The sequence below is a fragment of the Coturnix japonica genome, chromosome 1 (assembly GCF_001577835.2).
Source record: "Coturnix japonica isolate 7356 chromosome 1, Coturnix japonica 2.1, whole genome shotgun sequence".
Classification (NCBI taxonomy): Eukaryota; Metazoa; Chordata; class Aves; order Galliformes; family Phasianidae; genus Coturnix; species Coturnix japonica.
This window is the reverse complement of record NC_029516.1, coordinates 56502339-56518576: the sequence shown is the minus strand read 5'-3', so window position 1 is coordinate 56518576 and position 16238 is coordinate 56502339. Positions and strand designations below refer to the sequence as shown.

The 16238-nt window shown below is 44.3% G+C and overlaps 1 protein-coding gene across 1 annotated transcript; it reads left to right on the top strand.

The window, feature by feature from the left end:
* The first annotated feature begins 1026 nt into the window (after window positions 1-1026).
* Window positions 1027-15975, top strand: LOC107316140 (protein mono-ADP-ribosyltransferase PARP12-like). The gene is given in 12 exon segments (XM_015867371.2): window positions 1027-1682; window positions 2233-2371; window positions 3291-3585; window positions 5047-5142; window positions 6299-6422; window positions 7655-7850; window positions 10173-10293; window positions 11455-11551; window positions 12702-12780; window positions 13934-14064; window positions 14726-14874; window positions 15641-15975. Coding segments are annotated over 12 exon segments (2358 nt in total). The 3' UTR covers window positions 15916-15975.
* The last annotated feature ends 263 nt before the right edge of the window (window positions 15976-16238 follow it).

Sequence of the window (16238 nt, the reverse complement as noted above, 5' to 3'; positions counted from 1 at the left end):
AGACTGGAGTGGACCTCTGACTGACCTAGTATAGCTTTTGTTCTGCTCAGTGTGCTTGTCCAGATGCTCATCTTGTCACTCCCTTCCTGATCTCACAGGGGAAGCAGGAAATAAAAAGAAACAAGGGGAAAGGCAATGAAGCTGCAAACAGAACCTGACTGGCCAAAACAGAAAGCAGCCCGGGCTCTTGTTTAACGAGATTCACCATTAGCTCTCACAGTGCCCCCTGCCTGTTGCTGGCAATCCAAATTAAATAACTGTGCTTTGCACATTCATTTACAGCACACCTCTGAATGAAAGCGATACAGCACCATCTGTGGAGGTGTTCAAGAACTGTGTGGATGTGGATGTGGCACTGAGGGGTGTGGTTAGAGAGCATGGTGGACATGGGCTGATGACTGGACTAGATGGTCTTAAAGGTCTTTTGCAACCTTCATGGTTCTATGATTCAATGACACTGTGGTTTTCCACTGCGGATAGTAGCCCCATACTCCTCCAGGATAGGTACCAGAGAGTTATTTCTATTTCAGTGAGAGAATGTTGAACGTCCTTTGAGTACAGTTCATAGATCTACGTCCTCCTTGGCTGAGATTTTGAATTGTTCATAGCAGTCCCAGACTCCTGCAGGGTAGGTACCCAAGAATATTTCTCTATTCAAAGTGTAATTGTATGCCTGATAACTGATCAGACCTCATGTTTGGTGTGGTTAGAAGTAATTTACTTTCTAATGTCATAGTTTTCCATTATAGATATCTCCTTTCTAGTGACAGCTACAGGAGCTGAGGGAATGCCATGGAGCCGTGTCAGGGGAGGGTCAGGCTGTGTATTAAGGAGAGGTTCTTCACCAGAGGGTGGTGAGCACTGAACAGGCTCCCCAGGGCAGTGGTCCTGGCGCTGAGGTTGCTGGAGTTCAGGAAGCACCTGGACAACACAGACATACAATCTGATTTTTGGGTGGTCCAGTATGGAACCAGGAGTTAGATTCCACGATCCTTATGCTTCCAGCTGAGGATGTTCTATGGTCCTATGACATCACCAAAGCCCTGAGGTGATGCCGCCGGAGCCATGAGGGCAGTGAGGGCTGCTCTGCGGGCTCAGTGCCCCCTACGACGGCAGCGGGGCATGACGGCAGTCCCGGCCGAGCCAGGAGCTCTCTGCTCCTCGTCGTGCCGGCAGTGCCGGCAGAGCCGCAGCCGCTCCACAGCCCGGCCCTTGCCGCTGGCTCGGCTCTCCAGGCGGCAGTTTCGCTTTCGTTTCCTCGCCCGGGAGGCGAGGGATAGACGGAGGCGGAGCCGCTTCAGGGCCCGGCCCGCCGGGAGAAGCTCTGCCGGGGGTGGAAAGCAGCGGAGGCCAGCTATGGTGCTGCCCACCCAGGTGCTGCGGGCGCTGTGCGCCGGCGGAGGCAGCCTGGAGCTGGAGGAGTTGCTGCGGCGGCTGCCGGGCCGGCCCACGGCGGAGCAGCTGGCGGCGGTGCTGCAGGACCCGCAGCGCTTCACGCTGGTTCGGACGCCCGACGAGGCGGGGGCGGCGGCGGCGGCGGCGGCGGCGGCGACGGTGCTGGTGGTGGCCACCAGCTCGCTGCGGTTGTGCCCGGAGCACGGCGTGGGCTGCCGGGGGGACTGCGGGCGGCTGCACCTCTGCAAGTACCACCTGAAGGGCGTCTGCCGCAACCAGCAGGCCAGGTGAGGGCGGGGACCTGTGGGGAGAGCGATAGGTGTTCGGGCCTGGAACTGATGGGGTGAGGGGAGCCCTTCCTCGGGCCTTGGCCTTGCTCCGGCTTTGCCCTCCTCCTTCGTTCCTTCCTGTTTCCGTGTGATGAAGGTACTTTCAAGACTCGGTTCTTTTTTTTCTCCTCAAGGCGGAGAGGCAGCAGAGGTTGTGAGAGACTTGTTCTGGTTCCACCACTTCCTTTCTGCCTCACTGTTTCCCCACTACAAGCCAGGCTGTGTTGTTTTGGGTGGCTCTGCCTCTTTGCTGCTGTCCTGTGCACAGGTGTGAGCCACAGGTCAGATACACCAGTGCTGTAGGGCTGTAGTGATGCTTTGAGGGCGGTAAATCAGAAGTAACGAGGCAGTTATCCTCAGAGCAGTCATGTAATCATGTAATTACACTACAAAGTAGTGCCACGGATTTTTCTGAAACTAGCTAACTTGGTGTGCTGTTAAATTATTTAACATAATATAGGCTGGATACCAAAATGTGCTAATTTGTTATCTTCATTTTGCTTTGTAGGAAGGAATGCAAGTTTGTTCACGACTTCTACTCTCCCTACAACCTCTCTGTTCTCAGACAGCATGGACTCGACTGCACTTTTAGCAATGATGAACTTCGCCAGCTTCTGCTTCAGAATGACCCTACCCTCCTACCAGAGGTGAGCACTGTGTAAATGTTCTCTGTGCCTTTCTTAGTGACCATAGCCAAGTGAACGAGGTGTGGTGTTAGCTGGAGGTGTTGGGTGTCAATTTGGTTTCCACAATCCAAATCTAATGCATGAAATCTGCAACCTTTGATCTCCTGCTTGGGTAGGTTGACCCTGGCTGGCAGCACACACACGGCTGCTTGCTCACTCCCATGCCCCAGCAGAATGGCTGGGAGAAAACAGGAGGAAAAAAAGGGAGAAAATAAGATAAAAAAAGTTTAATAAGTGGTGGGGAGAGGGGAAGAAATGAAGTGTTGTAAATTCACCACCACTGCTAGATCTATGCCATGCTGGTCTCTAAGCAGTGTCTAACTTGTAAGAGGGCATCCCTCAGCCCCTCAGATCTTATTGCTGAGCATTATGTTAATGTGGTATGGACTGTCCCTTTGGCCAGCTTAGCTCAGTTTTGTCCTGTCTGCAGTCTCGCCTGCTCCAATCTGTGGAGAGAAGATAAAGCTTTGGCCATGGTATGTTATCAGCATTTTGGCTTGACATCCAAAACATGGCACTGTGTGGGCTGCTGTGAAGAAAATTAACTCCCTGCTAGTCAGACCTAGTTCTTCTTACCATCAAATTCACATTGAAGAAATCTGCTGTTCCAAAACTAGATAACCAAAGAGTTATGGTAGCAGCACAGTAAAATCCACTGCCTTACATGTATGCGATTCAGAGCAAAATATCAGTTGCTTGAGAACGTCTCTGACGTGATTGTTGTCTGCTGCAAGATCTTTCTAGACAATAACAGGGAAAACAAGAAAAAGACCTGTACATCTTCTAAATGCAAGTTTAAAAATGAAGCTTGAATTCAAACAGTCTATGTGAGCATTTTCTGCTTGAATCTTTATTTTTACTTTTTTCCCCCCTTCCCAAGGTCTGCCTGCATTACAACAAAGGTGATGGACCTTATGGGTCTTGTACCTTTAAAAAGGCCTGCACCAAACTGCATGTTTGCCAGTACTTCTTGCGGGGACGGTGCCGATTTGGCAGCAGCTGCAAGCGATCCCATGACTTCTATAAATCTGAATGCTGTGAGAAACTGGAGAGACAGGGAATGAGCTCGGATGTTATTCAGAAGCTGCCATCCATTTACAGAAATATGTATGCCATACAAAATAGCAAGGGCAGCAAGCATGACACAGAGGATAACAAGTCTTCACCATGCAAAGGTAAATAGATTGTAATGTCTTTTGAGAACATCAGGAGGATGCTGTAGTCACTACAGTCACGCAGATGCCGCTGAAAGGGAGAAAATTGGATTTCATGTCTTGGTGTGTCTTTTAGAGTGGACTTCTGTCACTGGCAGAGACATGTCCTAAATTGAAGCAAAGTAGATGTCAAGGCATTGTGGGTGTCTAATTGTCATTGGTTTTTATATAAAAAAAAAATCCTTACATTTGGAGTTAGAAAAGCAAAATGGAAACTGGAGATAGGGGGATCTGTGGTTTCTCTTTGTGAAAACACATAAACAAAAGGTAGGGAACTGTTTAAAACTCTAAGCTACTCTATTTTCTCTATATTTTTTCTTTTAAATAACCATCATGTAGCACAAGAATTCACTGACAGCTGTATCGTAGATGCTTCTCAGAGACACAGTTTTTTGTTTCATTTTGAAGTTACTTAGAATTGTCAGTATAATTTAGCAGGAAAGCTAAAGGATAGCAGAATGGAAAATGGAAGTGTGCGTATGCTCATCTTTGCTATCCTCACTGCAGTTTAATTGTTTTGATTTACAGAAGTATCACGTTTTGAAACTTGACATTTATAGCTGCTTATGTTGAACAACTGTGTAGTATGCACAGGTAATTCAGATCCATCTAGAAATGGAGAGGCTTTGGATCCTATTCTTATTTTGTGGTGACAGCTTGAAACTGCTTCTGAGTTATATTTAGCAACTATAGGATAATGGAGTAGGACTTCAGTGCATACAAGGCTATCAGAGACTTCAGTGTCTTTCCAGAGGTGAACACAAATACACATGTATTGCTCTGAAAGTAATGCCTCCTATTTATTTCCATGGAAACACCAACAAAGAGCACAATAACTCTGTTTGACAGAGCAAACTCTCAGCAACAGAACTCAATGTTTCAGCATGGTCACCACCAATAGCTGTATACTTTCACCAGCAATGAACAAGAGCCTGCATGTCACGCTCATAAAACTCTGCATGACCTTCCAGAACGTGGCTTGTTTTTTGTATCTCTGCTGCCACTGCTGAAGTGCACTACCCACCACCTCACTGTGCTCATGTCCGCTTTTTGGTCTCCAGAAATGTTCGGTGTGCATTGGTGAATGTAGGTGTGTGCCATTGTTTTGGCATGGAGGAATTCGATGACACACCTTTGCTTCATATGCACTTCTATATCAGACCCCTTTTTGACAGAATGCCTTTCTGCTGCCATCTGTTGCATGGTAACAAAACATAACGGGATATTGATGGGAAGGTTCAGCCTCTATTGTCACGTCACCAAGATCTGCCTCGGATGTCATGGGCCAACATCCTAAAATAGGAGGCGTTACTTTCAGAGCAGCTCTAAGCCCTCTGTTTCTGGCCATTTTCTCATAGCTACACTTCTAAGGGAACTTGCTGAAACCAGAGTACTAATAACGTTTATAATTTCCCCCTTTAGAGAGAAAACACAGCTCTAGCCAGGAGTCCACATCCACCAGTAACGAAGTGGAACAGATCTGTTTGTATAATCTGTACACAAGTTGTATCTTTGAAGGTAGGTTGTGACTGTAGCAAACTCAGTCTGTTTTTATCTTTTGAGAAAGTGATAGAAATCCTTCAGAGGAAAGGGAAGCTTATGCTTACCTGTAGTTAAGTTGCATTGTGATATTGAATGCTGGTTTGAAAGTTTAACACACAAAGGAGTGGGTTAATCTTGCTTTGAAATGTCTAGTGTTAGTCTATGTTTGAGATTGGCTGCTTCAGCTGGGTTCACCTAAGGGACTACTGAATGATGGGGGTCCTTCCTGATTGCAAATAACTGCAGCAGTTATTATGAAATCCGTTTTCTCCCTCGTTATTTCTAGTATTCTTCCATTCCATCTGTTTGAGCTCTGTCCCTTTGAAAACGTTCTGACTTGTCCAGGAAGAACGCCACTTTTGTTGGGATGTCCTTTTGTCATCTTTTTCCTTCTTGGTGTTTCTGACCTGTGGTACCTCTGTGAGGTATTGCACATCTTCTCATGAAGTGCCTTCTTGACTTTGTGTTGTTATGTTGCCAGCTGTTCTACAGTGAAAGCTAGTCTGGAATTTGTTCATACGTGTACTGGTGATTAGTTCTTCATTGCTATTGAGGAATGGCTGCATTTTGACTCTTGGAATGATTTCTGAGTGACACCAGTGATACCTGGGATGCTGCAACCACTGTTCTATTCACTGGTGGACTACAAACTGGACCCTTAAGGGCTGTTAACTTATTGAGCCATCTCCTATCCTAAAGCTGAGCGTTATTTTTTCATCAGCACCACCACAGGACTAAGTGGTTAATCTTGCATATTTGGGTATATGCTGTTAAGCTGTATTTGAAATAATAGACTTGTCTGAGCTTGTGGACTCAGTTTACTGTAAATTTTTGTCTTTGAAATTGGGGGCACATCTCAGTCCTTTACAACCGAGCTTGTTAACAATTTTGATGGACAAAGAAAATGTACTGCATGGAGAAACTGAGCTTTTGCCTGAGCTCGGAAATTAAAGGTTGCTTGACCATGCTGAAAAATTCAATACTGCTGCTTGCAATGATTCCATAGCTGAACCCTTTCCATAGCTATGTGTTTGATACTTTCACCAGCTAGGTGCATGTGCCTGACATGCTGAAGTCATCTTCATGAACTGTAAAAATAATGCATCTCTTTTTTTTCCCCCTACTTTTATAGACAAGTGTATCAGAACTCATTTTCACTTGCCGTATAGATGGCAGGTCTCTGAAGGTAATACCTGGAAAGACCTGGAGAATATGGAAGAAATAGAAAAAGAATATTGTGACCCCAATAACGTCAGGTATGAATGCTTATAAGATTTAATAATGTTTGGAGTTTGCCCTCTGGACGTGCAATAATGGACCAGGCACTCAGTGGCTATAAATTGCTGCAATTCTATTGCATTTGGTATTCTGCTGACCTCGCTTTGTTCATATGCTGTTGCTTGAGATCTGACCCTTTGTGATTTATGCATGCCTTGGTCTCTGTAAGACCATTGGGTTACCACACTTGATCTGGCTGGGATGGAGTTAAAAATTCCTTTTTAGCAACTCATACAGAGCCGTGTTTTGGCTTTGTAACTAAAACACTGTTGATAACAGGCCAGTACTGTAGCTGTTGCTGAACCGTGATTGCAAAGAGTCAAGGTTTTCTCTTTGTTTCCCCACTTGGTCCCATTTCCCCCCCACAGATGGGTAGTGGGGGGTGGGCAGGAAGCTGGGAGATCTGGCCTGAACTGGCTGAAGGGATATTCCATCCCACATAATGTCATGCTCAGCATAAAAACTTCATCTACGTGTGGAAAGTTTGACTTTTTGCCTTCTAAGGTGGCTGCTGTTCAGAAACTCACTGAGCATGGTCTGCCCATGGGAGGTGCTGAGCATTTTGTCTTTACTTGTTTTTTAGATTATTGGTTATTTATTTGCTCTCCCTTTTTCCTTTACTTCATAAGCTGCCTTTACTTTGACCACCCAGTTTGCTTGCTTTTGCTCTTCCTATTTTCTCCCTTCTGCCCTGCAGGGGCAGGGAGGGGGAGCAATTGAGCAACTCTGCAGATAGTTGATCATGATTTGATGTGTCTGATTCATAGACTGTAGTATTTCTCACTCTGAAAAACTGTATAACTAGTTCCTACTGCTGCTACCATAGGAAGTCATAATCCTGGGTGGAAAACCGCAGACTATGATTGTATCACATGTACTTTTGAGAAGCTGTCTTTGGTTAGAGCTTGTCAATACACAGTTTGATCCCATGATTAGAAGTAATCTTCTCTTTCACTCTTTTGTGTGGAGGATGTGGAGGTAGCATGGGGTTTTCCATCCCCCCCTCCCGCCCCATCCCATGTTGTGGAAGCACCAGAATACCCTGGGTACATGAAGATATAAAATGTGTACAAACACAAGACAGAACTGAGATTACTGTGAAAACTACAGACTTGCGTTCTGAGTGATGCTGAATTAATTGGCAGATTTGTGGTGAGCTTCAGAATCTTTATGTAAAAGTTCACAAAGTTGTTCTCTTCTTTTTTAATAGATCTGCTAGACCTATTTCTAAACGTGGCTTTATCTGCTCATACCTCTCTTTTGTGGATATGCACGCTGGGTTTAAAAAGGTCAGACGCCTTTCCACAGCCTCGTCTGTGACCAAACCACCTCACTTCATTCTTACAACGCAATGGATCTGGTACTGGGAAGATGAATATGGCGTGTGGCGGGAGTATGGAAAAAAAGTAAGTGTGGAGAAATGCCAGCTTTGTTCTAAGAGTGCGGAATTACTGGGAAGTGTTGATATCCTCTCTTTTGTATCCTCTCTTTTGTCACTCCCTCTCTCCCTCCCTACACTTCACAGATGGGCTTTAAAGGTACAATGAGATGTTTTTCCTGCAAATATGACTAGCTTAGATGGGGTGAGTCACTGTTGAGTCACAGTCGCTATTGACAGATAGTTCTTTAGTGAGTCATGACAGATAGGGTCACGTTACATACATTCTTGTCACTGCTCCTAACTAAAACTTCCTTTTCTGAGACTCCAGTAGCAGCACTCTGTGTGCCTTTGTTGAGGTATGACTGGTGAATGTGAAGTTCGATGATAGTGCTCCCTGCAAACTCTGCACTATGTAACTTCAATCTTTGTAACACTCCTTGCTTTTACTTTATGGCAATTTCTCTGCTTTTCAGCTGATTAATACCTTGTTTTTGCCTAACCTACTATCATGCATCCCCCTGGGGAAGTGACACAGGCAGGCTGGTAATAATAGACAAGGAGAAGGCTGAGTTACTTAATGTCTTTGCCTTGGTCTTCTCTGATAACTGCTCATCACACAGCCCTCAAATGTTGGTTTGGTAGGAGGCAACTGGGGAAGCAACGTCCCTCCCACTGTAAGCAAAGGTTGGGTTGTGACTGCCTGAGGAATCTGAACACCCACACAGTCTATGGGTCACGAAGAGATGCATCGCAGAGTCCTGAGGGAATTGGCTGATGTATTTGCCAAGCCACTCTCTATGCTATTTGTAAAGTCATGGTGATCAGGTGACTCTGTATCACTCTGGTGACTGGAATAAAGGCAACATTGCACTCATTTTTTAAAAAGGGTAAAAAGATGACCCTGGGAACCACCAACCTGTCAGCCACATCTCTGTGCCAGGGAAGATCGTGGAGCAGATCCTCCTGGAAGCTATGCTAAGGCACATGGAAGGCAGGGAGGTGATACGGGAGAATCAGCATGGCTTCACCAAGGGCAAATCCTGCTTGACCAACCTAGTGACCTTTTATGATGGTGTCACTGCATCAATGGACAAAGAAAGAGCCACTGATATCGTCTTTCTGGACATCAGGAAGGCCTTTGACACAGTGCCTCACAACATGCTTCTCTCCAAATTGGAGAGAGATGGATTTGATGGGTGGGCTGTTTGATGGACAAAGAACTGGCTGCAGGATTGAGCCCAGAGAGGTGATCAATGACTCAGCATCTGGGTGGAGATCAGTGACAAGTCATGTTCCCCAGGGGTCAGTGCTGGGATTGATACTCTTTAAATCTTCGCTGTCATTGACAGTGTGGTTGAGTGCACCCTCAGCAAGTTTGCTGATGACACCAAGCTGTGGGGTGCAGTCATCACACCTGAAGGATGGGATGTAGAGACCTAGGCAGGCTTGAAAAGTGAGATCGGGTGAACCTCATGAGGTCTAACAAATCCAAATACAAGGTTTTGCACCTGGGCCAAGACAACCCTCACTACCAGTACAAGCTGTGGGATGAAAGGATTGAGAGTAGACTTTCTGAAAAAGACCTGGTGATACTGATGGATGGGATGCTAGCCATAAGCTAGCAATTTGCCCTCGCAGCCTAGAAAGCCAGTGGTTTTCTGGGCTGCATCAAAAGCAGCGTGATCAGCACGGTGAGGGAGGTGATCCTGCCCCTCTACTCTGTAGTGAGGCCTCACCTGGAGTGCTGCATCCAGATGTGGAGTCCTCAATACAGGAGAGACATGGACCCATTGGAGTGTGTCCAGAGGGTGGCCACAAATGGTCGCAGGGATGAAGTACCTCTCCTCCAAGGGCAGGCTGAGAGAACTGGGGCTTTTCAGCCTGGAGAAGGCTGCGAGGTGACCTGATAGTGGCTTTTCGGCTACAGGAAAGAAGGGGACAGACTCTTCAGCAGGGTCTGTGGTGACAGAACAAGGGGAAACGGCTTTAAGCTCAAGGAGGGTAGATTTAGATTGGATATGAGAAAAGTCTTTTACAGCAAGTGCGTTGAGGCACTGCACTAAGTTGCTCAGAGAGGTGGTGGATGCCCCATCCCTGGAGACTTTCAAAGTGAGTCTGAATCAGTCCCTGGGCAACCTGATCTATCTGTGGGTGCATCTGCTCATTACAGGTGAGTTAAACAAGATGACCTTTAAGCATCCCGTCCAATTTTAGGGCTTCTATTATTCTGTGCATAAAGTGTGGTACAGCCTGCAGCCACCTTATAATACTTGTTGGTTTTTGAACCTGCTACTATGTAACAGACCAGATGAATCTTGTTTTTTTTCTTCTGGTTTTGGCCTGACAGGATAGTGAGCAAGCAGCTGCCACTGTAAGTAGTGATGACCTGGAGAAAGCTTACACTGCTGGAAGTTCTCCAAAACTGAACTTCAAGGCAGGAGTGCATGAATATGAACTGGATTTTGGAAGTATGTTCTGTTTTCATTTTGATTTTTTTATTTCTCTCTCTTTCCCTCTCTTCCTGGTCATTTATTGTCTTAAACTACATTAATACAAGAGATCAAGTTTGCCTTTCATAACTTTGACCTTCAGTTGTACATAGTGAGAGAGCTCCTGTCAGAGTTCTTATAGCTCTCGTAAGAGCTTCTAATACAGAAGAGTGGCTTTTCTATTCCTCCAGTCCTTTCATTTTTAAGGGTTTCTTGTGCTAGGTTTAAAAATGTGTGCCAGCAAGTGAAAGTCTAACGTTGCCTTTGATACTAGTACCAGCACTAACCCTGGGAAGCTTCTGGAAGAAGTGACACGCTCTCACTCACTCTGTCTCTGAAGGTGAGGCCTCAATTTTGTTGGCTGCTACTGCCTTTTAGTTGCAAGGATGATGTGATAGCAGCTACGTGAGGTCTGAGACCCAGGATAACTCCCAGGTTTACTTTGCTGTGATTTGTCTCTGGTGGTGGTCAGTAAAAATGAATGGCCTGTCACACCTGGCAGTTATAGAGTCTGAAATCTACAAATACATGAAGGAAAACAGTATCTTGATTGCAAATTGAGGAGGAGTGGATACAATCCATGGATCAACAGTAGATTATTTTTTGTAACAGTGGGCCTTTTTGTTTATGATTAGTTTATAGAACAATGAAAGCAAAATTTCCATAGCTGTCAGTTCCTTGCAAAGCTAAGAGCAAAACTGAAACTGGAATTGTGTTGCAGAGCAGTGCTTAAACTGAATCTTGTGCTGCTCTGCCATCAAGGAGCTGGGGGTGCAGAAGGAATGTGGAAGGGGACACAGCCAGAACAGCTGACCCAAACTGGCCAAAGGGATATCTCATACCACAGGGTGTCGTGTGGAACAATACACCTGGTGGAGTTGTCCAGGAAGGGCTACTGTTGCTTGGGGATTTACTTAGCGTGGGTGGGTGAGTGGTGAGCGCTGGTGTTGTGCATCACTTGCTTTTATTCTTGTTTTCTTCCTTTTCTTAATAAGCTGTCTTTATCTCAACCCACGAGGTGTTGGGCTTTTGGGTTTTTTTTACTCCCTCCCCCATCCCAATCAGGAGCACATGAATGGCTGCATGGTACTTAGCTGCCAGGTTAAAACACCACATTCTGTTTTTCTTTTTCTTCCCCAGCCATGACTCAGAAAAATCTTCGCTATAAAACAGAGAGAAAGGTTTGCAGAAGACCTAAATTTGTGTCTCAGTCAGAAGTTGAAAAGTTAAGAAACAGGTAAATTACAACTGCTTGTTCTGAGGTGATGGGTGTAGTGGAATGGGAATAGTGTTCAGTGCACAGTCTTGAGGAAGAGTATTAATAAGGTGAAAGAGATCTGTTAAAACAGTTTTAAAGAAATGGAGAGAAGGGACACAGCTTTGTTACAACACATAGGCAAGGCAGTGTTCCAGCCCAGACAAGCTGAGACCAGGCAACATGGAAGCCTTAAGGGTGAAGGAATTTTGGACTTACCCACAGAAAGTGTGCAAGTGTAGAAGATAATTCAACATATTGCAGTGTTGTATTGAGCTGCTTATAGCAGGGAGTTATTTTATTACTTAGAGCAACTGGTACAGATAGAAGCAATAAAGCGTATGTGCACTAGCCTTTTCTGACATATGAGATGCATTTTCAAAGCTCAGTACAAGTTCAGAAACAGTTATTGTGAGAACAGCCAGAGGATCCGAGAGGTAAGCAGTAGTTGGCACAAGTGGATCAAAAGGTGGAAGTCTGAAAAGGGAGAAGTTTTATATAATTACTTGGTGTTTTTTTTAATGCATTCACTTGCAGCACACTGATTTAAACACCACAAGAAGGAGCAGCAGCTAAAGACTGATTAACTGAAGTGGTGGTGGAAGAAAGAGGGGGCTGTATCTGTTCTGTTTCTGATGTAGTGGGTGCATTTTTATATTGCAAAGCTATGTATACGTTCATATATAGTGAGGCTTTTTTGTGCGCATTCAACTCATAGGATCATAGAATCACGAGGTTGGAAAGGACCTACAAGATCATGTAGTCCAGTCGTCCTCCCATTACCGTTTCTACCACTATTCCTTATAACTAAGAAAACTAATTTCATGCTTAGTTCAGTGTACGTCAAAATTTTTTGCTCATTTGGCATCTTGCCTCCTGCCGTAAGTCTGACTTAACAATGTGGAAAAATATTTTCATCTACTGAACTGAAAAGCCGATTCTGTTCTTCCTTATCCAGGCCCATATTCCTACCTTTTCCATTCCCCCCCCCCCACTTTTCCCAGGGCATGGCTCTGTTGGTACCTTTGCCCCCTAATCACAGATATTAGGCCAAACCATGACTCATATGTTCAATAAAGGTAAGGATTTGCTTTGTTTTAATTGCCTTTCCTTACTGTCTTGTACTATACAGGGGCTTTAAGAATACAGAAGAATTTAAGAGGATTCCATCTCACTGGGACAAATCTGCTCTGCCTGAGCTGGGATTCAAGGTTTGGAGCTTTTTGTTTCGTTCTTCCATCAGTGTTCTTGCATGTGGGCTTGTTAAATCTGATGCCTTTGTAGATGAGTAATTGAGAGTGATGTAATGCAGAGGGATTTCTCAGTTTGAGCTTGATGTCACACTGGGCAGGCCAAGAGGTGAAACTGAAACCAGGTCTAAACTAACAAATAGCGATAATATAGCCATGGTAGCATTGACTTTCACAGCTGACTTTATCCCAGTCCTTGGCAAATTTGCCTGGAGGCAAATTACAGTATTAGCAAGACTGTTACTGATGCCCAAGGTACTTAGTTTTAAAGAAGTCCAATATGTCCTGAGGCATCGGAGATAAATCATGCCTCTAAACTTCAGGATAGCCAGGCCCTGAGGTTTATATAAGTTGTACATCTGTGGAGCACCACTGAAATCAGCAGAGTTCAGGTTGGCATGAGGGTGATAGCATAACTCCAGTGAAGTGAACTTTCATACCTCTGTAACACGCCCAGCTAATACCTGCATGGTTTGCCTTTGCTGACTTTCTGCCTTCCTCCACCACCATCTCGGTCAAATACAGTAATTATACCTATAGGAGAAACCCGACAAGAAGCTTAAAAATAGTTAATCTGTAAAATGTAAGACAGGCAGTGTAGTTTGTGTTCATTGGCTGTAGAGAAGGACAAACAAGAAAGACTTAAAAGTGTGTGGCTGTTGATTTGCTGCTACATATATTTTCTGTTTTCATTTATTTTTCACGGACTTGGTTTAGGGGACAATACTGGTGGCAGGAGGATGGGTGGACTAGATGATCTTAGAGGTCATTTCCAACATTAATGATTCCATGATTCTAGGTACTGATTACTTCTGAGTACTTAGGTAATGTTCAGCAGATGTGCGTATCTCGGCCTAGATAGTAAAAGGGGTTGTTTGCAAAATGCATGCTGTTCCATTAACATCCTTTGGAAAAGCAAGCTGGGTATTTTAACCCCCAGGAGTTAGCTAGTTCCCTAGCTTAGTTCACTTTTATACAGTAGGGATCTCTAATCTGCCTTTTTACCCAAGCACAGAAAAGACTTCAAAAGTTTTAGTGGTCTACCTCAAGCTAGAGTGGCTTTGTTATGATTTAGTAAAAGATGAGAGCAGTGTTTCAATCTCTTCCCATACAGCTGATTGATCTCGACAGTTCTTCTGAAGAATACAACAAAGTCAAGGGGGACTTTCAACGCACAATGCCAAAAACGCACATTAAAAGGATTTCTCGAATTCAGAACCCATCTCTCTGGGAACTGTATCAATGGTACGTGTGAAACACTACTCTGGTGTGCATTCATGAAGTTTGTTGTCTCTGCAGTTAGTTGTATGCTACAGGTAGCTACTCATTCCTAAATTGCAGTGGCATTTCAGAATCTGTTTCCACTTCCCAATGGAAATATCTGTTGAGAATGAACAATGTCAATAAAAAGGTACCAGCAAAACCAGAACTCAGTCAAGAATTAGAGCTCAGAACATTCAGATGAGCTCTGTGGGTGCAAACGGTGATGTCTGCCAGGCTTGAGTAAAGGGCAGCTGCTTTCCACTGAAGCCTTGAAGTTGGATATCAGCCCCATCTGCCAGAAACACTGATTTGTAACTGGTCAAAACTGAAACAGCTTTCAAAATTCAAAGCAAGACTCGATGAGGGAAAGTCTTACCATGAATTCTTATGTTTTGCAAAAAAATAATGGAAGTTTCTCCACACTCACCAAATAATGAATGGAACAAAACCGTTTCGGTTATTAAATATCTGGAGGCATTTGTGTACAATGAAAGCATGTTTGTACCCAGCTAGAAAACAATATCTTGTTTGCTCAAAGCTTAGGTCTTAATGTAAAGATCTTCACAGTTTGTCTCTGAGTGCTAGTAGAGCTGGAACCTGTCTAGCCACCGTGGAACTACAATGATGCTGCTTCTCATTACAGGCAGAAGGAACAAATGCAAAAGAGCAATGGTGGAAAGACAGATGAACGTTTCTTATTTCATGGAACCAGTAAAAAACATATTGATGCCATCTGTCATCAAAACTTCGACTGGAGGATCTGTGGCCTTAATGGGACTGTCTATGGCAAAGGTTGTTTTTCAGCTCTTTTGTTATCTTTAGGCTCGCTAAAAAATATGCAGTAGTCGCCGCAGAAGTGTAAAACTAGAAAGGAGATGCTTGGCCAATCTGGGGCTGGTTGTGGACAATACTGCTGACTTTCACAACGATCCTTTGGAGCTAAGGCATAACGGAAGGCCTTGGCCTCTATGCTCCAGTCTGTTATGGTCCGCACCTACTTCTGTTCCTGTCTCTTCCAGCTCCTACATTATGCAACATGGGATTACATGGTTGGGTGGTTATTTTTGCCAGGAACATAGATACCATCCTGATTATGGGTTTACTGACTTACTAGGAAATTATACCCACCATTCTGTGTATATGAAAGAGTCAACAAATCAAGAGAACAAGTCAAGAGAGAGGCTGGCTGACCGCTCACCCACCTTAATACTCAAAGTACTCTCAAAATACTCTCAAAAGTTGTTTCAATGAGTATTTGTAGCCTGTGTCAGGAGAGGAACCTGTGTGAGAGGGGGGAGGGTGGAAGATTGGAGTCAGACGGGAAGCCTTTGACAAAAGCAGTAATACTTAGAACATCGCCTGTTTGGCTTTTTAACACATATACTATCAGAAGTGAAAGGGTAGGTAATACATGGTGGTCATTTTCACTAAGAATGATAGGTAATGAAAGGTCATAAACTGCTTCATGGCTTTTTGTTGTGCATTTGCTTTTACAGTGTATTCTTTCCATCTTCGTAATTGATGTCTTATCAATTCAGTCTTAATGTCTTTTCTGCAGGAAGCTATTTTGCAAGGGATGCATCGTATTCTGATGCCTACTGCAGGGAAGGTTCAAGCACCAAGACCATGTTTCAGGCACGAGTGTTGGTGGGAGAGTTCACTGTTGGTAGATCGAGTTATGTTCGCCCTCCCCTGAAGGACAACCAGAACTTCTACGACAGCTGTGTGAACAGCTCTTCAAACCCTTCCATCTTTGTCATCTTTGAGAAGCAGCAGGTTTATCCAGAGTATCTCATAGAATACTTGGACCAGGCATCTACAAGAGTGCCATAGCAGCCAAACAGGTCATCATTACACGTAACTCAAATAAACATTATATTTGTCTTGACATAACTGAGGAAAGTGATTTCTAGAAGTCATATAGTTGGGTAGATGAGCATTCAGACATTTATTCTATCCCTTCTGTGCTATGGAGGTCAAGGAGTAGAAAGACACAAAGGATATTTTAGAATTTAAATCCTCTGTCTGTCTCCTGTTGTTGTATCAGGTGTCAGCTTTTCCTGTCCTACAGTGTTCTGAAGCTTCTGTGTGTTTACTAGATGGATTCACTGATGGTTGTAACATGAAAATTGGCTGTAACTGCCAAGTTTAAATAA